Genomic DNA, 24,543 nt, shown 5'->3' on the forward strand with positions numbered 1-24,543 from the left:
TCCATTCTCTTCTCGAATGAGATTTCTAAGGATTTACATCGGTATCTCAAACGACTTCAACTCTTTTCACAGATTTCTTCCCATCTGATTTTATGATTTCAGATTTCTTATTGGCGACTCATTTCCTCTCCCATCGAGTTCGAAATTTTCACTCAAGGAAGTAATGGCAGCGGAAGATGATGAAGGGCCTTCAATGGTGCTTTGTTTATTACACTATGGTAGCGGAGATGACGGTGTTGTTGATAGCCCTAAACAATAGTCATCTTAAAAGAAATTATCAAAGAGAAAGGTACGTATCAGTTCTAGAGTTCTTATATAAAATTAGGTCAGCTGTACCCTTCTTATATAAAATTAATGAAATTGATTTTAAAAGCAAGCCATAATATTGATTTTGAAATCGAGCCCCAGATTTCGGAATATAGCCCTGCCTGTTACCATTAAAATTTACCCCTGCTTCTGATTTTTTAGCTTCCTGGTCAGGCCGACTCATAGAACTATTCCCCACAAACCCTTTGACTTCCGAAACATCACCCCCATCCTTGTTCTTTCCCATAACCTTGTTACTTTTCCAACTTTGCCCCTGTTCAATCTTTGAATCATTAGACTTTCCTTTCATTGGCTGAATATTCCCATAATACCCCTGCCCATTTTTACCTCCTGTCTTCCCACCTCTATCAAAACTAAATTCCAAATTTTCCTGATTATTCCCATTATACCCTTGATAGCGAATTCCAGCAGAAGCCCCAGAATTTCCAATTTTCGGATAATTCCCTTTTTGCCCCTGCTTGCGGTTTCCAGCAAAAACCCCTGAACCTTCATTTTTCGAGAAATTCCCTTGATGCCCCTGACTCGAAAACTGTTTTTCCCCCTCTGTAGCTTCTTTTGAAAACAAATTTCCATTATTTCCTTTGGTTTTCTTCACCACATCAACAAACCCATCATTTTGTTCCTTAACTTCTTTAGTGCTGGCAAGAAGCACTTGCATAAGATCCATAGTAGCTCCTTCTTTTCCTTTCTCTATTTTACTTCTCTCCTCTTCTTCTTTCATCTGAATAGCAATAACATCAATCGAGATTAGTGGAAATTGGTTTTTATTTTTTATAGTTGATACTTGAGAAAACCTTATATGTTTTTTTTTTATTTTGTGAAAATTAATTCCAGGTGAAAACAAAAAATGGTTTGTTGTGTTAGAAAATGACAATCATACCCTTGGTCACAGTAGTCTCATATCATTATTTCCATTCTCACCTTCACTCCAATGCCCATTATTAGAAGAAATCAATGAGCTCCTTGCCAGCTGCTGCTGCTGGAAGTCGGTCTGATAATGAGATGAAAGATGATTGTTGCCAACCATCCTTGAAGGATTTGCAGCATAAAGTTTCTCTTGGTCATGCCATACACTGTTATATAGTTCATGGTTCTACATAAAGTGAAAACTTTTGCTTCTAGGTCATCCAAATGTACAATGTGATTTTTCTTAACATCAGGTACAAATGTAGATTTTTCATAACAGCAGTGAAAATCTTAATCAGTTGAATGTGTGTTTCATAACATCAGGTACAAATTTACAATGTGATTTTTTTATTCAATTACAGGGTAATCTTATTCCGGAAGGCCATAAAGTTCTTATCTTTTCCCAGAGTTGCATAATGCATGATATTATTCAGGTTTGTTTCAATGCCTAACTAAATTGGCTATGTTTCTTGTTCTTTTTCTTAACCAAAGTTTATCAACTTTATGAATATTATTCTGACTTGTTTTGATATTTATTTTTGATATTTTGTTCTTAATGTTGGTTCTAACTTCTTGTTTTTTCTTTTTTTTTTTAAACAGTTACAAGGGACCTGAATAGGGGTTTTCTGAATTTGTAGTGATGGCTACAGACACTGAAGATTTTGAAATGATTTCCCATATTCAATTCCTTACTAAATATAAGGTATATTTCCCATATCCCATATTCCATTCCTTACTAAATATAAGGTATGACACCTGAAATTGTACAAGGGAGGGGCCATGATAAGGCCGCTGATTGGTGGAGTGTTGGAATTTTACTTTTAATAAATCACTATTAAATTCCCATTACTTTTAGCGTGAGGGTAATAATGTAATTTTGTTCGACCTTGTATCTGTATCAGTTCTTAGTAGAACTTTTTTTTAACAATGGAGAAGGATGGATAAGCCAAAAAGGAATCACGGGTGGCTATGATTCTGTTTTCCATCAGATCTATAGTCATATTGTAAAAATCATACCTTGAGCTATAGAACTCAAACGGACCCCAAACCAGTTCCCAAAGTTCACAAATTGAGTTGGCTAACTTTCTTAAGCAGCCCAACTTCACTGGTAAGGACTTTATCTATGTGCAAGAATGGAATCTTTGCTGTTAGGTCTGATCCGGGTCTGTTCTGATATGTCATTTTGTTTTCATCATTTATAAGGCTTGGAAAAGGATCCAGAGTGATTCCAAGTTTCTATATGTTCCTGATATTATGAATTTAAGATCTGGAGCAGATGGGGTGTTATTTCCAATTATAAATTGGTTAGAATTGATCCAGACTCCAGATCAGTGGGCAGTCACCAGCTTTTACTAGTGTTGTGATTGTCCACAATGTGAATTTTATATCCGGAGCTTGGGAAATGCTTTTCATTCAATTCCAACTCTGAGACTTTCATTTGTATGTCCTTTACTTCTCTGAATTTTGGTATGGGCGAATTCTACTCACAAGTTGGGTAGAATTGGCCAACCTCACTTGACTGTCTTGTTGGAGATAGAAGTGATACACCTTTTTGTAAAATTCATATTTAATTCATCCTTTGGAGTTAGAAGGAGTTCTTTATAGTTCTGGAATGCTGAACAATCATAGTTTTCTATAAAATTTAGTTAAAGCTATGTTTCTGTTTTAGATTTTGGAGTAAATCCGTTTTGAACAGCAGGTCTGTTTTAGAGACCTTGCTGTGATTACTCTTTTCTCAACTCATAGCTTCATTACTTCTCCTTTCTAACCTTTAGTCCTTCTAAGATGGATTTTAAAAGTTTAAAATTTTTGCAAGTGTGCTATTGAAAATGAAGATAAACCCAATTGTGCTACTGAAAATGAAGAGCTTGTTCAGGTATCTCAATTTCCAGACATACCCTTTTGGGTTTTTCACTTTCCTGAAATACCCTTTTTGATCTTTTACAATTTCCAAAAATACCCTTCTTGGTGCCTAGGAGTTACAGTGTTACCAGTTGCAGTTGTAATATATATATATATATATATATATATATATATATATATATATATATATATATATATATATATGTATATATATAGGTTGCAGGACAATGGTGAACAGTCAAGATTCGTATGCACAACCAGTTGCAGTTGCAGCCACACATGGTGTGGTGGATGTGTACCATGCATACGGTGGGGCTGCAAGCGGACAAACCCTTCCTGTTCAGGTTACTTATGCTGAAAACTATGGTACCCAGCAAGATCCCTACTCTTCTGCACACACATCATAATCAAAAAGTTTATAACATCAATTCCGATAATATACTATATTCACTATTGTTATTGTGGCCTTTCAGGTTTTGTTTACGAATCTGAATGTTGATTTGAAGGAAGTAAGCCCATCATCCCTTCTTATGGACAAAGTGAGAGAAGTTGAAGGAAGCCCTGATTTTTCCAACAAGATGTCGGGTCAACTCAACAACCACCAATGGTTGGAGAAGTTAAAAAAAACAAAGTATTATCTTATTGATTAGCGATTACTGGTGTTGAGCTTTAAGCAATTTCAGGCCCTCTATTTATTAATCTTTTATAAGCTAGATTGTTGTTTTCTTTCCTTTTTATAAGTTGAATTGTGGCTAGAAAGTATAGTCATCTATTCAAAGAAGGTGTTGGAACGTGAGTTCAAATTGATGACCCTTTTACATATAAATTTGATTAACAGATTGTACAATGAAATGCAAAGAATAATTATGGGAAGGAGGTTAAGTATTAATCTCATGAATGCTGCAAACGTATTTGTTTCTCTCAATTCACCTTTTGAAGGACCTGGCACGTGTCTATATTACAGAACCTGTAAGTTTTTTTTTTCCTTTCTTTTATGGGTAAACTACAGGAAATAACCTCCTACTTTATTACTCTGTATAGGATGTATATGTAACAATTCTTTACACATGATATCAAACAGGAAAATGAGGTAGCTAACTAAACTAACTACTTCAATTTTCATATACTTCAATAAAAAATTAAAATATATTATGTTTGTTAATGATTTTGTATTGCAGGTACCTTTTCAACACTTTGCTGAGAAAATTGGTGGCTATCTTTTGAATAGGAGGAGTTAGTAGGTATTTAGACATGCATACCAAAGATAACATTTTTTACAGAGAGTTCTTGGCACATAGGAAGCTAGATAATGCAATTGTATATAAATGAGTTCATTTTTTTTATAACATTTACTCACTACTGGAATAGTTATTTGTATTTGACATATTAGTGAAATGAATTATCTTTGTTATTTATGGTATTTTATTTTGTATTATGAGATTTTTAATATATTATTTAATTTGAAAATTAGAAAAATCTATAAATAATATTTTTTTTAAACATTTAAAATTATGATACGCAAAAATGTGTGTCATCTTCATTTATGACATGGCCTTTCTTGACAGTGGCTTTCTTGATACGCATTGCGTGTCATTAACACGCGCGTCGTAAGGTTACGACACGTGAATGCGTATCGTCTTCCTTTATGACAGGGCCTTCCTTGATACGCATTGTGTGTCGTAAACGCGCGTCGTAAATGCGCGTCGTAAATGCGCGTCGTCTATAGACGACGCGCAAAAGCGCGTCGTCTTTCTTTATGACAGGGCCTTCCTTGACGCGCATTTGCGCGTCGTCTGAGCCTTTTACGACACGCAATGAGCGTCGTAAAAGGCTGTTTTTCTAGTAGTGCTTGTTTTGTGATCCTCGGCATCCCAGTCACAAAACTTGAAGGGCACACTCGAGATTGAAACATGCCATTGAAAAGTTCAATGAATCTCAAAAGATCTAGGAGTTTCAAATCCAATTTAAACCTAATAATAGATTTCGTTTACCTTGGTGGAAATTGGTGAATCGTCATTCACCTACCTTCAAATATTTTATGGCTTGGATTACGGCATCCCTCTTCTAAGTTATAAAATATTTTGTTGGGTCCTAGCCTTAATATTTCATATTGGGGGTTATATTAAGGACTTTAGATCAACTATCTTGAATATCTCCCAAAAGATGTCTTGTTTAGACATTTATGATCTTCCCAAATCTCTTGAAACAAGCTTTCCTAAATGAATATGATGTCCCATGGAAATCATACTTCTTTCACCTCCTCCAATTATTCTCCCTAACCCACAAGTTCATGAAAAGTTTAAGGTCACTCAAGCCCTATTGGCAAGCAAAGGTTTATGTGTGATCACACCTTGGAGATGTAGTCACATATTGACAAGTCGGGAAAGTTGAGTGTCAAAGTCTTGAGAAAGTTGGTGGCTCAACTACTTTCTAAGTCACATAGTGAGTTCCTTTGGGACTCCTATGAAACAGACTAAGACAAGACCCTTAATGATCTTATCCATTTGCTAAGATCAACTTCCTAAAACTTTATGGACATTGACAATGATGACATTGGATATCTAGTAAAGCTCTCTCTTCCCAATGGAAATGGATCGGCCATAGTCAACTCGGTTGACCAAATGATAAAGAGAAAAGCTAAGTTTAAGATAGTCCCATTACCAAAGGGTCCATAGGTTTATATTTCCAAAGAAAGGGGCATTGGTTGCGAAGCTGCCAAGTTTACCTAAGGATGTTAAAGTCAATAAGTTTGACTCTACTTCAGGTAAAGTCCACTATCTAATTCTGCTAAGTTTCTATTCTAAGATTCTTGATACATGATGTGACTAGGTTACATGTTGATGTTTTAAGAATCAAAGTAAAGTGAATAAACTTAAAGAAAGAATATGTTGAATCTGATCGCGTAGATGGATTTCTATTGCATAGTTTGAAGATCGGATTCTTGAGCTACTTCTTAGGAGTTATGATATATTGTTTAGGAATAGATAACAATAAAGTTTTCATGTGCTTTTGCATTGTAAGGATAGTTTTTCCGCAAAGCTTTTAAAAATACAAGGAAAAATTTTGATTTTATTTATTTTAAAATATCCTTACAATGGCATTTATGAAAATCTGTGTTGCTTATAAGATTCCGTTAATAGCAAGAGTGGAAATATGAAATTGATTCTTTCATTTGTGGTAATGTCTAAATTTAACAAATAAGGAAAGATCCTCATCACCTAAGTTTCAATTGGACCGGAACTAGGAATAATGCAAGTTGTATAGCATGATGGATGAGAATTTTTCATCTTTGAAAAAATTAAGACTAGTTCCTTGTTCACATGTATATGTGAGTCAAGTGAAGGACTAAGGGATCGAGTACACATTCTTGTACACTGATTAAATCCACCACAAAAGATCGATAAGACTATTCGTCATGATTTACTTAAGTTCAAGAAATATGGTTATACGTACAAGTTTATAATTCTAAAACATTGGAAAAGTTTCATTGTAAGGCAGAACGAATAAGAAGAGTCAAAGTAGGCAGAAAGATAAAAGTTTCTCAAATCTGAAAAGATGGGAGAGTACTTTAGTATTAGTTTTTTTGATCATCTTAATGATTAAGAAACCATATCACAATTAGTTCTCTAAGGAAATCTTAGTGCATTCTTATGACTAAGAAGAGGAATCTTGAATTGTTGAAATGGTTAAATCAAGAAGATAAGTCATACTTCGAACCAATACAAGTCTTAGACTGATACTCCAAGATTGTAACTTGACTGACATGTCTTAGAGAAGGTTTAAAAAACATGTCAAATGTAAGAGTAAAAGTTTTCTACTCTTGTACATTTGAAATTGGTAAGTTGTGATGTTTTGGATAAAACAAATACCAACTAAGGCCAATTGTGTGAAGTGTTTGTCTTGATTAGAATCCACACTATCTCTTGAATATCTGACAAGAAAGTCTTATATGTCAAGAGGACGGTGGGAGTCTTAAAGGTCTTGAAACTCTCAAGAACTAATCAAGAATAAAACCTGAAGTTCTTCACTAGCACACGACTTGAGGTTCATAACCTATCGTGTTGACATATTCTGTGCCCATTCCAATTAAAGTTGGCATTGCATATGAGTACTTAGAGTTCTCAATTGGTTGCACAACAACTTGGAAGCAATGGCAGACCCTTGAGCTGCCAGGTGGCAAGAAATTAAGATTGAGTTCCGTCCATATGAGTTTGGATTTGTCATTATCCTTGTCCTGTGACTATGCTTTTGACAATTCACATGGATAAGAACACATACACCATTAAATCTAAGTGTCATAATGTTTCTCTCCGATTCATGGAAATGATGGTGAGGAAAAACTTTCACTAAGTAGATTTTAGCTAGATAGCAATTGTGATGTTTGCATACTCAAAGTCATTAGTGGAGCGTGTGTGGTTTACCGGCACACTAACATGGAATTCTGAGAAGTGGCAAAGGTCTAAACAATCGAGACTATGATTACGGCATCCCTTTTCATAGTTCTTAAAATTGTTTAGACACACAAGTGTGCTATCTAAGGCAAGGTGTATGATTATGATAAAGTTTCATCAAAGCAATCTAGTATAAAAAATCTGAACTTCGGTAAGAAAGTCAATAAAGTATTGATTTCTAGAAGTCTAGCTGATTTCTGAGTACATGTCAAAGCTAGTGGGAGCATAAGTGTTATGCTAATAATCATCATGTAAGTGGGAGCATGATAATTATGATAAGTATTGCAAGTTAGCAATGTTAATTATAGAAAACAAAAGTTTCAATTCTTGAGGCTGCAGGGGTTGAAAAAGTTGTTTTGCTATAATTAAGGGAGAGGAAATTATACTTCATCTCAAATCTAAAAGCTTAGATTGAGGTTTTAATCATATTTAGTCAAGGATATATATATATATATATATATATATATATATATATATATATATATATATATATATATATATATATGAATTTCATGTTGGAATGGCTCAACATAAGGAAATTCCATATATGGGTCCATTATTTGCGTTCTAAAATTCGATTATGATTACGACATCCTTTTTCATAATCTGAATTATGAGAACTTGGCAAATAGAAATGGAAATGTTATAGCAAAAGACTGGTTTAGTCTTTATGTGAGACATCATGAATCGTGTCCCATATGCTTCGGATATAGGATCGATTACATGTGCTATATTCATCCTTTCTAAAATTTTCCAAATGCATGGGGCATTAAGAAGGGAAAAGGTCTAGAATTGGATATGACTAAAGTGATTAAGCAATTGTCAACGACAATCTAAGGTTTACCAAAGATTGGTTGCTCGAGGACAATTGGAAGTATAATGTTAATTCTGGAAGGACCATATTGACATAATCTTTAAGGAGACAACTCTTGTTCAGAAGTGATAGTCATAATGGAATATGGAAATGTTTCAAAGTTAGAAAGTATTCAATCTGTGTAAGATTAGGAAACTTAATGCAAGAAGGATGTTTCCAAGGAGCTGATCTCCTTTGGAATGCTCTGTAATGTTTGTTACCAAGTCTTTCTGACTTTGTGCATAATCATTACAAGAGGATCAATGCATATAAGTTTAGAATCTAACAGATTTTAGTAAATGGCATGAATTTGGAATTCTTTCATTTGCAGTAAGGATTTGGGACTGTGAAATGAGAATCATTGGAGTTATGTTCAATTAGTCTATTTCGCAAAGTAAAGATCATAGACAAACATAGTATGCATACTTGGTGTATGGCATGACTAGTGTTTAGAAAACATAGTGTACATGCTTGGAGCATGGGACAACTATTGTTTTAAATTCAAGAATAAAGTTAATAGCTGAAACAATATACAATGAATAACGTGTAATCATATGGTTATAAATAAAAGGTGTTTTATTTATGTTCATAGGTTTTGATACCATATTAGATTCAATTATTCTTGTGTTTCATTTTGCATGTTTTGACTTCCAGAATAAAGTAGGTTATTCTTCCGGAATGACTAAGTTATTCAAACCATCCACAGTCGGTCATATGTTGGAAGTAGATATGAATCAAGACTGTCATGGGTTGGCTTGTAGAGGTCTAAGATGTTGGACAAAGGGCTACAACACTCATGAGTGCTCATAAGTTCTGAGTATTGGATTCAACCCGCGCTCATTGGAATCACTTCATGGATTTTATCATGAGTGATCATGAGATGATAATATCTTATATTCTTCAAACCTAGAGATATGAGTTGTTACTATGAGTTGGTTGTACATTGATTGCACGAAAACGCATTCGGTAACTCGGTGTTATAAAACATGCCTTTGTGTATGATTCAACGAGTAGTAGAACAATCCATATGAGTCGAAGTTTATCCATTCCTTTTACCTTCAGGATAAAAGAGATATCTATGGGCCCCTCAATGATTTGATGATGACAAATGGAAGTGCTCGGCCGGGCCACGACTGATTTGATTTGTTCAATTAGTCAGTCGTCATAAATCGGAAATCGGGAAACAAGAAATGGACAGACAGAATGATTATAATCCATGTCTCAGTCCATATGATATCTAGAAAGGAGGAATATATGATCCATTATCTAATGGACAAGTCATTGACAAAGGTCAGAGTTCATCTACAAGGTCAGAGTTCGACAGAAGCTTTTGAGAGCTACGATTGCCAGTCGGTTCTTGAAGTCATACGCAATAATAGTTTTAGACTAATCCAAGTGGGTTACTGTTGGATTAATGTCTAAGTCCATAACTATAATTGGTAACACTTGACCCAACCCAACATGGTCCATTTGGGTTGCATGGCATCATGCATTTGGATAGACTATAATGAGAGAAATAACACTTAAGGTTTGTTAATATATTATAAGTTCTAATATATTAATAAGATTATTTAATTAGTATTGATCAAGAATTAATCTAGGATTAATTAAGTGATCAAAAGAAGACTAATTAAATATATGGGTTGATTGTGTAAATCATCCATACTTGTATAGTGGGCTGAGACTCCATGGATTATCAAGTTGGGCAAAAACCCATAGGATGCTCCATGGTGTATTTGAACCCATGGATCCAAGGAAATGGAAAGCCATGACAATTAAGGGTTTACCCTTATTGTAACACTATATAAAGATCATATTCTTGGGAAAATCGGCCACTATGAGTAATAGAAAGGGCTGGCCATTTTTCATGAAGTGTGAAGTTCTCTCAAGTCATTCCATGTGTATTTGGTGTTGTGTGAACCATTTGAGGTGTCACACTTGGGGCACTAGGCACTCAAGCTTCATGAAGACAATCTACATCAAAGAGGTATGTAATTCTAACTTGATATATTCATTTGAATCAATGTTATTATGCTAGTTAGGATGAATACCTTGGAAAGTTCATATTTGCATATATAATAGAGAAAACATCGATCCAAGGTATTTAGGGTTACATGTACACTTAGGAGTGTTAGAATGCTCAAATCCCAACAATTACACCTTTTATTTAGATCTTCAAGTGTTCTACAAGAACACCTACTAAGTTTTTGGACCTCAAACACCCCTTAAGGCTTCTATATCGTAAGTACCACTCCTTGTGCTTGTTATTTACTAGTTATACTCCTTATCAACCATCAAAAACATGATCATCAAGGAGTGTACGGCCGTACACACCCCATGTGGCCGTACACCCCTTTGTTAAATGCTATTTGGCTTCAAACTCATGTTCTAAGCTAGCACAAGATCAAGAACACTTATGGGATGCAAGATGGAGACTTGGAATACACTTTTGACCATTTTTGCATGATCATCAAGGGTGTATGGCCGTACAATCCTTGTGTGGCCGTATACACCCTTTTTAAGGCCCAAAATAGCAATCAACTTTCATTAGGGCTAAGCATTGGTGAAGACACTTTCTAAAAGCTTAGTAAGACTTTAAATCACTCATGGGCATGTTTCACCATGAGTGTGCGGCCGCACACCCACTTGGGCCGTACACTCTGGGCGTACACACACATGAAACACACCATTTTGGCCGTACCCTCCAAGGTGTGGCCATACACCCATCATATGCAACCCTTGGTACTTCTAGCACTTGAATCTAAGTGTTTCCTATGTCTTAAGGTGTCTTTACTTGCATAATTAGTTGTTCAAACTCTAATTGGATACATATATGTATCATTATATGCTAATTAGGATCCGTTGTGCTCAAGTCCACACTTGACACTTAGCATCCTAGCTACAAACTGATCTTTCATTCGTATCACTCACTGCAGGTGAGTTCATACCCCTTAAATTATCTTTTAAATGAATTTAAATGCTTTTATGGGGGGGGGGGCAATACAAGTAGAAACATTATAGTTATTATATCAATCACATGTGATTAATAACTATCAAACAAACATATTTACTATACGTCAAACTGTATTATCAAACAAACTGCTTCAAATCGTTTTACAAAGACTAAACTGCACAAATAGTCCCTGTGGTTTGCTCAAAATTGCCAATTTGGTCCAAAAAAGTTTGGACTAGCACCAGAGGTCCAAAACTTTCACTTTGTTGCATTTTTGGTCCAATCTATTATGTCTTTTTTCAAAATGACGAATTTGCCCCTATTAATATGATTTTTTTTCTTATTTGCTTTTCTGATTTTTAGATTAAAAAAATAAAAATAAATATACAGCTAATAACCCACCAAACCCCACCCTCTCTCTCTCTCTCGTCAAATCCGTCGGAACAGGAAAGCAAAAGCAGTTGGGCTACCATTGCCGCCCTCCGTCACCGCTGCTGTGGAATCCCATCGGACACCACTAACCTCTTGACACCACATGAAGATCCCATCTCGATGCAAGTTCACAACTCAGCTCGTCGGAACCCTAGTTGTAGGGATGATGAATCTCGCGGGGCTTCATCCCAAAATTCCATGGACATCCCCCAAATTCAAAGTTACATTTGATACTTTTGTGATTAGGGAGTCATCGGACTTGAGCGAATCTTTGATTCCGGAGGTTTGTATAGAAATTTTATATGCCTTTTTCTAATCGGCAGCGTTGGATGCAGGGACAACGTTCATTGGTGTGTTGTTGTTCTTCGTCTTGCAAAACAAAGGGGTTAATTTGAAGTGCCCTACGCCCTTCTGTATCTGGTCGGAATCAGCGATGAGCAGCAAGGCGGCGATGGCGATCTACTATGGTGGTCGGAGTCCGTTCCAGCGGCTCTGGTTACTATATATCAGGTCAGAATCGGCGGAGAAAGTGAATGGGTGTGGAGAGGAGCCCAATGGTGGCTGAAATTTGTGGCTGCGGGTTGTGTTCCTTGCTGGAAAGTCTCCACCTTCATTGGTGGTTTTCTCATTTAAAAAAAAAACAAAAAAACCGAAGAAGAAGGGGGAAATAGATTAGAGTTCAAGGGATGTTGGATGGTGGTGGGTCACGGTGGCAGTGGGTGGTCGAGGCTGGTAGCCCTTGACTGCCCTTGATTCCCTCTTCGATCATTGACAATAATTTAGTAAGAGGGAGGGAAAAGGAGGCAAGATGGTGAGATTTTATTCCAACAATGGAGAGAGAGAGAGAGAGAGAGAGAGAGAGAGAGAGATTTATTTTTATTTTTCTTTCTTGTTTTTTTTTTTAAATTAAAAAATCAGAAAAACAAATAAGTAAAAAGAGAAAATCATATTGACAGGGGTAGATCCGTCATTTTGAAAATAATAAAAACATATTGGACCAGAGACGCAACAAAATGAAAGTTTTGGACCACTGACGCTAGTCCAAACCTTTTTGGACCAAAGTGGCATTTTTCGACATACCTCAGGGACCATTTGTGCAGTTTTGTCTTTTACAAACTCTTTTATATGCAAAACTCCTTATTAAACTCTTTCAAACTTATTTATTGTCAAAATCATATCTATATAAATATAGTTATATAAGTAGAATTAAAAGGACTTAGGACTGATAACTCGCCTTACTTCCTATTCCTTGTTTAGTTGTCGACTTCGGGTATTCGGTTGTTTGTCCGACGGTCGTTTGGATCATATTTATGTACTATGTGTGTATATATATGGATATTAAAGTTCAAACATTCAGTTCAATACCTTTGGGTAGCAAAGGTGTACAAACATGTTCGTTTATACAAACAACTTTACTAGTAAACTATAATAGGTATAGTTTAGGAAGTCATTACTCACTATTTCTAGTACAATGAAAAATACAAGAGTCAGTTCATTCGTGAGTCAATACAAACTTACTATTATGAGAAACAGAACGAACATACTATGATAAGAAACTAAGAGAACATACAATACGCTACACTATACAAGAGAACATACTATGATAAGAAACTAAGAGAACGTACACTATACTAGTACCAAGAGAACATACAATACACTACGCTATTACAGAGAGAACATACAAAAACTAGAACACTATAACATTAATGTGAGCCACTACTTCATGACATGGCAAGCACTTGTCATGTTGCGTTTTGCAACCAGAGTCTCTTGGAGGGAGAGCGTGAATTGGTGTATATATCTATACGGGACTGACTATCCTACACCTTGCTGCTAGCTACAGTGGGACCTGCAGGTCTACGGGTGACTAATGTCATGCCATTTTCGATGCCTTAGAGCGTCGTGTTTCATCTAGTCGATCAAGCATGGTTACAACTATATCACATTTTGCCTTAATTAAAAACAATGGTTTTAAGGTAGTTAGTACAATGGTAGTAGTTAAATATTAATACTACAAGTACATGAATATTATTTTCCTATTACATTCATATAGTGAGCTACTCACATAAACGGTAATGTATACTATATTTCTGGTAAATGATAGTCTATCTTTAGGGAAAATTACACACCTTTACAAGCGAACAACATACAGAACATTTGGGTCTTGGTAGAAGGATACTTTTAGTAGAAAATATAGGATTTTCTAGGAGATACAAACATTTACAAAAAAATTACAAACATTTACTACAAATACATTCATACAAGCAATGACACTAAAATACTTATGAACTCACCAGCTTAAATGCTCATTTACGCTTTCAAAATAACTTGTATTCTCAGGTCACCAGTAGACAGGTACCGATGCCAGGTTTTGAGAAGATGGAGCACATTCAAGACTCATCTTTTAGTTTGAATTCATATTTTTGGTGTCTTATAAACTATATAAAACACACTTGTATTAAATATTACTATTAATGCAATGGATGATGTTGTTGCGTGTTTACTATTATGCATTGTTGTGATACTGTACATGACGTCCTCCGCCCCCGAACGTTTCCGTCGTTCCGGTTTTGGGGTGTGACAAATTCCATTTTCATTTTACTTCATTTTAAATGGATTCTAGTAGCAAATCCAAAAAACATAGTTCACCACCATCCACCACCTTACCGCAGCACCACCATACCTCTTCTACGGTTCCATCTGCCTTCATTTCTTTGGGTTTGTTTATGGGTTTTCTTAATTTTAGAGTTGAAGACCATCAAACATCATGCATTGTTTTTAGCTTTTTTAAGTAACTATCAAGCATCATCACATAGTTCTTAGGTTTTTCTTGGTTTTAGAGTTGAACACCATTAGGCATCGTCACATTGTTCTTGGATTTTTCTATGTTCTACAACCGAAAACCATCAAACATATTCTTCCAAGCCTAGCTATATTCTCTAACCCACCAACATGTCCAATTCTCAATGCATTGTTAGTTTCTAAGTCAACCTCTAAGTCCTCCACCGTTCTTAATTATTTAGCCCTCAAACTGAAAAACATTATATATATATATATATATATATATATATATATATATATATATATATATATATATATATATATATATATATATATATATATATATATATTGGATGCAATTTTTTTTGGGTTTTGGATTTTTGACATGTACATGTGATAATACTTAAAAGATTTTAGAATTGAGAGAGATAAAAAAAAAAAAAAAAGAAGAAAGAAAATAAAAAACTACCGGTGGAAGCGACATCCATATGGGCGATAATGTATTAGTGGCTATGTATCTCCCATATTGCTTTAAAATCATGTAATAGCTTCCAAAATTGTCTGATGTAAAAGCCTAAAAGGGACAAAAGTTGCAACAGAAAAGATAATGTTGAATGAAAAAAACAAAATAGATAGAGACGAAAGTTGTTGATTACCAAAACCTCAATGTAGTGATTTACTCTACTTTCCATAGTAACAGAAGGACCATTTTAATATTACTTTCATGTTTTCTTTGAACAGCAATATCACTTTCAGGTTATCCCTCCGTTTTCTTCTTCTCAAATTTACCACTTCACTACAAGAAATAGCTGCATTAGCGGCGACGCGTTTAGCGTCCGATTTCACGCTATAATACCTGGTGTCGCTGTTAATTGCTACCTAACCACGATCCGCCTCAAATGAGCCCTATGCGTCTGATTTCATTTTAATCCAACGGTCGTAGAGGAACGAGAAAACGCACATTAGCGACGAATTATTAGCATAGACGTATTTGCAGAGACATGCCGCCGGCGACACGCCCTATCATTTGCAGCAACAGCCGTGGCCGCTAATGCCCCCAGTTCTTGTAGTGCTTGCCAGGGCGTAACCAATATACGCCAAGAGTGGGCTTTGGCCCATCTACATAAAATTAAAGTTATATATATATATATATATATATATATATATATATATCTATATATATATATATATATATATATATATATATGACATTAAATTATATATTTTTGTTAAATAAAAAGAATTTGGCTTATGTATTAAGAATACATTTTCAGATTACACTTCATTTTATATTGTTTTAATGATGTAACATGGTTTTCTATGTATCCCAATGTGGAGTCAAGTTCCGATAAGCTTGTCAAGGAAAGAGATAGGTCCCAAACTCATTTACGTATTATTGGACCATCGAAACAACGAGATCCTTGCTTTTCTAAACTCCATGATCAATAATGCGTATCTATTAATTATAGATTTAACACATCTTGGTATTTTACATGATATGATAAAATAGTACCTCAGCTGACAACAACAGCAAGATATGGCAAAATGTCAAAAAAATGGTTTCTCATATGTCTATAATTACTGGTTGCTCCTCTAAAAGAATTGCAAAGCATTACCATTGCAAAGCATGTCTTTGTCAATGAGCGTCGTAGTGACTTTCTTATTTTTGTTCATTCTAGTTAAGTTATTCAAGAGATATAGCTCAGGGAAGGTGGGTAGCAAATTGCCATCAGGTCCATGGAAGCTGCCTTTCATCGGGAACATGTTATCGATGATTAGTTCACAACTACCACATCAAGTTCTTAGAAATCTGGCCAGAAAACATGGTCCTTTGATGCATCTTCAACTCGGAGAGATATCTTATTTGGTTGTTTCGTCTCCTCAAATAGCTAAAGAGATACTCGTAAAGCACGATCTCTCCTTTGCTAGCAGACCTGAACTCCAAGTCTCGAAAACCGTGTTGTACAACTCCTCAGACATCGCATTTTCACCCTATGGCAATCACTGGAGGCAGATGCGCAAGATTTGCGCCTCGGAACTCCTCACCGCGAAGAAAGTCCAGTCATTTTCGTCAATTCGGGAGGAAGAGGTCGGTGCTCTGATGAACAGTATTCTTTCATCTGCAGGATCTCCTGTAGATCTTTCCAAACATTTTTTCACGTTCATGAATACTGTAACATCAAGAGCTGCATTCGGTAGGATCTATAAGGACCAGGATCTATTGATTGAGTGTGTACAAGAACTTGCCGTTCTGGCTGGAGCTTTTGATATAGTCGATTTGTTTCCTTCGTATAAGTTTCTTCATGTTTTTACCAGTATCGGGTCCAAGTTAAAAACCCTTCATCGAAACCTGGATATGACCCTAAACAGAATCCTCGACGACCACAAGAACTCAGAAGATACAGATGGATGTAAAACTGGCATGGAAGATGAAGATTTTCTTGATATTCTGTTCAGACTTAAAAACTGTGGGGAGCTTGAGTTTCCATTCACAACCGACCATATCAAAGCGTTGGTTGTGGTTAGTATACACAACGCGCATTTAGATAGACTCAATAATTTGTGTTTTTCATGTGTAATGACTTCTTGTCTTCACTCTAAAATTAACGTGTCCTGAAGAACTGAAGTTTGGCTGGTTTGTATGCAGGATGTTTTCTCAGCTGGAACAGAGACGTCTTCAACAACAATGGAGTGGGTCATGTCAGAACTTGTAAGAAACCCGAGAGTGATGAAAAAGGCACAAAATGAAGTTAGAGCAGTGCTAAATGGAAAGAAAGAAGTACATGAAGCAGATATTCAAGAATTGAAGTATCTAAAACTAGTGATCAAAGAGACGATGAGATTACACCCATCACTTCCCCTGTTGCTTCCTAGAGAATGTCGGGAGAGTTGCGAGATTGATGGATATGTGATACCATTGAAGACGAAAGTGATTGTTAACGCATGGGCTCTTGCAAGGGATCCTGAGTATTGGCATGATGCTGAGTGTTTTTTACCTGAAAGATTCGAAGACAATTGTTATGATTTCAAGGGAAGCAAGATGGAGTATCTACCATTCGGAGCAGGAAGGAGAATCTGTCCAGGAATTTTATTTGGTGTCGCTAATGTTGAGCTTCTTCTTGCAAGCTTACTCTATCACTTCAACTGGAAACTCCCAGATGGGATGAATATTAGAGATTTGGATATGAAGGAGAAATTCGGTGCTTCCGTTGGGAGAAAGACGAGCTTGCAACTGATTGCAGCCCCTTATGATCTCAATTGCGGGGACTCCTAAAGTGCACCAGTTAAGATCATCATGTATTTGGTTCTTCAGGTCTATAGTACGTACCTTATTCAAGATTTTCGTCATATTCGAAATTGCATTGTTTAAAAAGCAAGGAACTATAACAAATTTATATATATTCTCTTTGTCATTATGTTCTTAGTTATGTGCTGTAAACTAACTATTTAAACTGTCTACAACTTAACCTAATCTACTTTATATATGCTATGCATGTGTAGAAGAGTAAGGATAGAATGACAAAATCGTCGGTTTTTTTTTTCTTTTGTTTTTCAATAAAAAAAGAAGTCCCAACTAATTAGATCGATATTTATGTATAGCAACCTTAAAATTATACAAGATCTTCAAATCTTGTGAATCTAGGCCAAGATATCATCAAACTATCGTTGAATTCCATGAGTTTTCTACGAGAGCATAGTAGTTGACAACAAGGAATTACCAAAAACGTTGTGCTTTGATATTTATTTACTAAAAAACAGTAGTTCAGATATAATTATAATTACTTTTTAATTAATTCATTAAGAATTTTAATTTTTTTTTTGGGAGGACCATTTCGGTTGAGTCGTAGGTGTCCATCCAAAACCCATCGTCCATCGCTTCTTGGCCTTATCGCTCAAAGCCGTCAAGATCAGAAGCACTTTCCTGTGAATTTATTTCACATTTGTTTGGTTCCTCAGCAGATGGCTACAGCAACCTACCATGGATTCAACAGAAGAGATGCGACAAAGTTTTCATTTTTATTCGCATGCAGCAAAACATTCACTAAATAAATTACTCAGGTTATAAAGGCAAAATTACAATTTTCCGGTGACGTGTCTATAACAAAAATCAAAGTCCCTTAATATTTTTATTCAAGAAAAAAAAAATTAGCGACCAAAAAAATCACAGGTAAAGGTGAGAAATGTCGCAGGTAAAGAGTCGTCGGTGCTGCACTCGTTATTGCTCAAACTATCGTCGGTAAAAATATTTGTCACCGCTAATGCTCTTGTTCTCGGTAATACCCACCGTCGTCGCTAATAACCTTGTCGCCAGTAATAACGTTTTTTTTATTATATATTTTTTGTAAATCAATACATTTGGGTGCAAAAAAACCGACACGTAACGACATTAAATGTAGAAAAAAAAATTACATAACATCCGATTACGTACCAAACAGTGTTATAATTTCTTACCAAAATAAACAACCAGAGTGTTATAATTCCTACAAATACCAAAATGTCACAATAAGTCTAACATACAAAAGATAAACAAATTATCCGACGAACCCTTGTCCCCGTTCCACACGTTTCTTCCTTGATCTTTCCCCGATTGAAAAAACACATAAAGTTCCTCCCTACATGCTGAGTCGTTGAGCATTGTCAGAAGATTTTCCAACTATATAATAAATAACAACATATAAAACAAACTATCAAATATTTAATAAAAAAAAAAAAAAAAAAAAAAAAAAAAAAACTACAAAAGTACATTGCTATTTTTTAAAATTAAATACAAGAAATACCAAAAATACATTGATATTTCTTGCACTTGGGACAAAAACAAAATTACGAAATCAAGATGCATTTATTGATGCCAAAGTACATTGCTAATTTTAAACTAGAGACAAAAAAACTAAAGTACATGTTGGGTTTTATAGAAAGCAAAATTGTACAATACGGAAAACAATTAACAATTAAAAGGGCCAATGCATCCTATTATGTATATACACCTTGATAGCAACATACAATGAACAAGTAAGCTATCTGAACCTTAGTGTAATTCAAAAATTGCAAGTTTAAGACTACATACCTTTTGATTTGTTATTGTGAACAAATAACACCAATCTTTGTAGTTGTGAAGCTTGGAAATACTACCACCAAAGAGATGACGCCTCTAATGGTTTTTGCCCAAACCCTAGAAACAATAACACAAGAGGAGAGAGGATGAAGTAGCAAAATTTCGGCTACAGGACGAGTAAAAGAAGTGGACGAAAACATGAACCCAATGGGTCCTATTTATAGCTGATAAAGCATCTTTGGATAACCGTAATTTGAATATGGAATTCAAAGGGATTCTTTTTAATGAATACATCCGACATTGAATCGATTAAAATCCAACATAGCACCCATAGGTACATAAGAAATGTATTGAATCGATTCTTTTTAATGAGTAGATCCGATTGCAACTTCAAATATGGAATTCAAAGGGATCAAATAGGAAAGGATACTCTGAATCATAGGACTCTAATGAAATACATGATCAACCAACATTTATCGAATTTGAAAAAGATTTAGAAGAGATGGTTTGATCCTCTTATTTTTTTTCTCGAACCAAGAGATCAATGAATCGGGATCCTGATGCATATAGATACAAATGGTCCACTGGGAGCAAGAATTTCCAGGAACATTTCGTTTTTGAGCAGAAGAGCCGTTTTCAAGTAGTGTTCGATCGATTACGTATTAATCAATATTCGATTGATTCGTTTGAGGTTATCGACAAAAAAGATTTGTCTAAGCCACATCGTTTCTTTTTGTCCAAGTTGCTTCTTTTTTGTCTAACTCACTTCCTTTTTTGTTTGTTAGTTTCGGAAATATCCCCATTCATAGGTCCTAGATCTACATCTATGAATTGAAAGGTCCGAATGATCCACAGTTTTTAGAATCCATAGGTCTTTAAATCATTCATTTGAAAAAATTGAAACCCTTCTTATTGGATGATCATGATATTTCCCAAAAATCTAAATTCTTGATCAATGGAGGAACAATATCACCATTTTTGTTCAATAAGATACCAAAGTGGATGATTGACTCATTCCATACTAGAAATAATCGCAGGAAATCCTTTGATAACACGAATTCCTATTTCTCAAGGATATTCCACGATCAATACAATTGACTGAATCCCGTGAAATCATTTCATAGAAGTTTATTGAGTTGTTCTTTTTATAAAGCAAATCAACTTCGATGCTTGAATAATCCATCACTTCTGCTTCTATTGTAACAAAAGATTCCCTTTTTATGTGGAAAAGGCCCGTAACAATAGTTATGATTTTACATATGGACAATTCCTTAATATATTTTTCATTCACAACAAAATATTTTCTTTGTGGGTCGATAAAAAAACATGTTTTTTGGGGGAAAGATACTATTTCAGCAATCGAGTCATAGGTATCTAATATATTCATACCCAAGGCTTTTCCACAAAGTGGTAACGAAATGTATGACTTGTACAAATCTTTCCATTTTTCAAGTCGATCCAATCGATTCGTTCGTAGAGCTATTTACTCGATCGCAGACATTTCTGGAACACCTCTAACAAAGGGACAAATAGTCAATTTTGAAAGAACTTATTGTCAACCACTTTCAGATATGAATCTATCTGATTCAGAAGGGAAAAACTTGTATCAGTATCTCAATTTAAATTCAAACATGGATTTGATTCACACTCCATGTTATGAAAAAATTTTACCATCCGAAAAGAGGAAAAACGAAGTCTTTGTCTAAAGAAATGTGTTGAGAAAGGGTAGATGTATAGAACTTTTCAAAGAGATAGTGCTTATTCAACTCTCTTAAAATGGAATCTATTCCAAACATATATGTCATGGTTCCTTACTTCGACAGGGCACATATATCTAAAGTTTTTATTTTTTGATACTTTTTCAGACCTATTGCCGATACTAAGTACCAAGCTGTGACTGTTGTTTTCTTGATCTACCCAATTGGTCAAGGAAGCTTTTCTGATGGTATGCCTCTAAGAATTTATGGTACTTTCAACTTCATGATTGTATTCCAGGATGAGCACAACATCCTTATGCACCCATTTCACATGCTATGCGTAACTATTGTATTTGACGGCTCCCTATTTAGTGTTATGCATGGTTCTTTGGTAACCTCTAGTTTGATCAGGGAAACCACAGAAAATAAATCTGCTAATGAAGGTTACATATTCAGTCAAGAAGAAGAAACTTATAATATCGTAGCCGCTCATGGTTATTTTGGCCAATTGATCTTCCAATTTGCTAGTTTCAACAACTCTCGTTCTTTACATTTCTTCCTAACTGATTGCCCTGTAGTAGGTATCTGGTTCACTGCTTTAGGTATCAGCACTATGGCTTTTAACCTAAATGGTTTCAATTTCAAACAATCGGTAGTTGATTGTCAAGGACGTGTAATTAAGACTTGGGTTGATATCATTAACCGTGCTAACCTTAGTATGGAAGTTATGCATGAACGTAATGCTTATAATTTCCCTCTAGACTTAGCTGCTATCGAAGCTCCATAGGCAAATGGATAAGACTTTTGTCTTATTGTAAATGTATAGGAGTTTTTGAACGAAAAAAGGAGCAATAACGCCCTCTTCATAAAACAAGAGGGAAGCTATTGCTCCTTTTTTTTTATTATTTAATAGTATTTGCCTTACATAGTTTCTTTAGAAATAACAAGGTTTTTTGTTTGGTTCGATTAACATGTTTTATCTTTGTATTAATTTAGAGGTTTATATATTATATTCCCAATGTTTTATAAAGTTTGATTTACAATTGAATTTCAATCTAAAATAAATAAAAATGAAAATTTTTATTATTTATTTCTTTGATTTCAGAAATAAGAAAGAAAATAAGAAAGAAATAATATGCACTTTTTTTTCTGTTAATGGAAAAATCTAGAAATACTAGATAATAATAGAGGGGCGGATGTAACCAAGTGGATCAAGACAGTGGATTGTGAATCCACCATGCGCGGGTTCAATTCCTGTCGTTCGCCCAAATTTAATTTATTTTTTTTTAAATTATTCGCTACAAACGGATTTTTTTAGTGAACGTGTAACAACTTCCTCCTATTTTTTGTTTTGTAAAGACGAAGAAAGAAATTCTATTTCATCTCTTATTTGCTACGGCGACGAAGAATCAAATTATCACTATATTTATTCTTTTTTCTACTTCTTTTTCCAAGTGCAAGAAAACCCAAGAGGTTGTGGGTTGTTTTCTCCCAATTGGGGCCCTCCCTTCACCACCACTATGTGGATGGTCTACAGGGTTCATAACTACTCCTCTTACTACAGGCCGCTTACCTAGATAACGCTTAGATCCGACTCTACCCAAACTTTTCTGGTTCACCCCAACACTCTGTACTTGTCCGACTATTGTTGAGCAGCTTTTGGATATCAAACGGGCTCCTTAGAAGGTAATTTTAATGTGGCCGATTTCCCTTCTTTTGCAATCAGTTTCGTTGCAGCACCCGCTGCTCTAGCTAATTATCCACACTTTCCAAGCGTGATTTCTATGTTATGTATGGTCGTGCCTAACGACATATCGGTTGAAGTAGATTCTTCTTTTTTATCAATCAAAATCCCTTCCCAAACTGTACAAGCTTTTTCCAAAGCATATGACTTTCTGGATGTACATGGTGATATCTATACAGATGGATCTTATATATATATGGTATAATGATGTACCACGTGGGTGGATATATAGGAATCAATATCTACCGAATCACTCATGTTATGATGTTCTACATCCTACGTCTTCCCGTTCCATCATCTGGCTTATGTTCTTCATGTAGCATTCAGACCGGATGACTCTATTAAATTACGTTGATACTTCCACATATTATGGGTAACGTAGAAGACATCTCTATTTTTCCTCCCGGGAATCTTTAGAATTACCACTGCTTAGCTTTCAATTCGCCTCTGACCATCAAATGAAATGTGAATTATCTGTCCTCTTCTCTTTGAAAGAAGGGGCGCTTCCGGTTCTGTCGGTGCTTGAAACAATTTTGTCTTCTCCATATTACTATATCTCTAGAGTCAATAATTTTATATGCGGAACTACTGAACTCAATCACTTGCTGCCGTTACTCTTTAGTTTTCTGTTGAGGTCTATCCTGTATAGGTACTCAAATTGGATCAGTGATCGATTTCTAGGTTTCGTCGTAAACCTAATTGGTTACTTCTAATTATGTAAATCAATAGTTCAAACCGCACTCAAATAGGGTATTTCCCATTTTTATAGGAACTTCTATACCAGAAACAATGGTATCTCCAATTATATCCCCCCTGGGATGTAAAATATATCTCTTCTCACCATCCCTATAGTGTATGAGACAAATGTATGCATTTCGATTCGGGTCGTATTCTATGGTTACGATTCTACCATATATGTCTTTTTCATTCCGTCGAAAATCTATTTTACGGTATAGACGATTATGGCCTCCCCCTCTATGCCCTGCGGTAATGATTCCTCTGGCATTACGACCTTTACCACAATGATGTTGTCCATAGATCAAATTATTTAGTGTATTGGATTTCACTTTATTGTCTATGGCTCCATTGTGTGTGCTCGGGGTGGAAGTTTTGTATAAATGTATCGCCATGCTATTAAGTATTTTGATTTAAGCTCTTTTCTTTCTAAGAGGTGGAATAGAATAACCCGGTTGAAGCGTAATGATCATACGCCTGTAATGCATTGTCCGTCCCATAATGGGTCCCATTCTTCTAGCCTTTCCCCGAAGTCGATGACTATTCATCGTGATTACCTTGACACCAAAGAAGAGTTCGACCCAATGCTTTATTTCTGTCCTAGTTGATCCTGATTCGACATTAGAAGTATATTGATTTTTCCCCAATAACTGAATACTTTTGTCTGTAAATACTGCATACCTGATTCCATCCATAAATCGATTTGATTCCCTATGAGTTTTAGTCTCACTAAGACTACTAATTCTTA

The 24,543-nt window shown here is 35.3% G+C and overlaps 2 protein-coding genes and 1 pseudogene across 2 annotated transcripts; 2 read left to right on the plus strand and 1 right to left on the minus strand.

Moving 5' to 3' along the window:
• Window positions 1-16,055: 16,055 nt before the first annotated feature.
• On the plus strand, window positions 16,056-18,051 carry LOC111894030 (premnaspirodiene oxygenase). The gene is made up of 2 exons (XM_023890093.3): window positions 16,056-17,087; window positions 17,214-18,051. The coding sequence occupies exons 1-2, from the start codon at window positions 16,194-16,196 to the stop codon at window positions 17,838-17,840; spliced, it is 1,521 nt and encodes a 506-aa protein (XP_023745861.1). The 5' UTR covers window positions 16,056-16,193; the 3' UTR covers window positions 17,841-18,051.
• Window positions 18,052-21,037: 2,986 nt separating this feature from the next.
• LOC122195213 (photosystem II protein D1) lies at window positions 21,038-22,115 on the plus strand. Its single transcript, XM_042896797.2, has 2 exons — window positions 21,038-21,228; window positions 21,485-22,115. Exons 1-2 carry the CDS (start codon window positions 21,038-21,040, stop codon window positions 22,101-22,103), a joined length of 810 nt encoding a protein of 269 aa, XP_042752731.1. The 3' UTR covers window positions 22,104-22,115.
• Window positions 22,116-22,239: 124 nt separating this feature from the next.
• Window positions 22,240-24,205, minus strand: LOC128127446 (50S ribosomal protein L2, chloroplastic-like; annotated as a pseudogene).
• Between the last annotated feature and the right edge of the window lie 338 nt (window positions 24,206-24,543).

This window comes from Lactuca sativa, chromosome 7 (assembly GCF_002870075.4).
Source record: "Lactuca sativa cultivar Salinas chromosome 7, Lsat_Salinas_v11, whole genome shotgun sequence".
Lineage (NCBI taxonomy): Eukaryota > Viridiplantae > Streptophyta > Magnoliopsida > Asterales > Asteraceae > Lactuca > Lactuca sativa.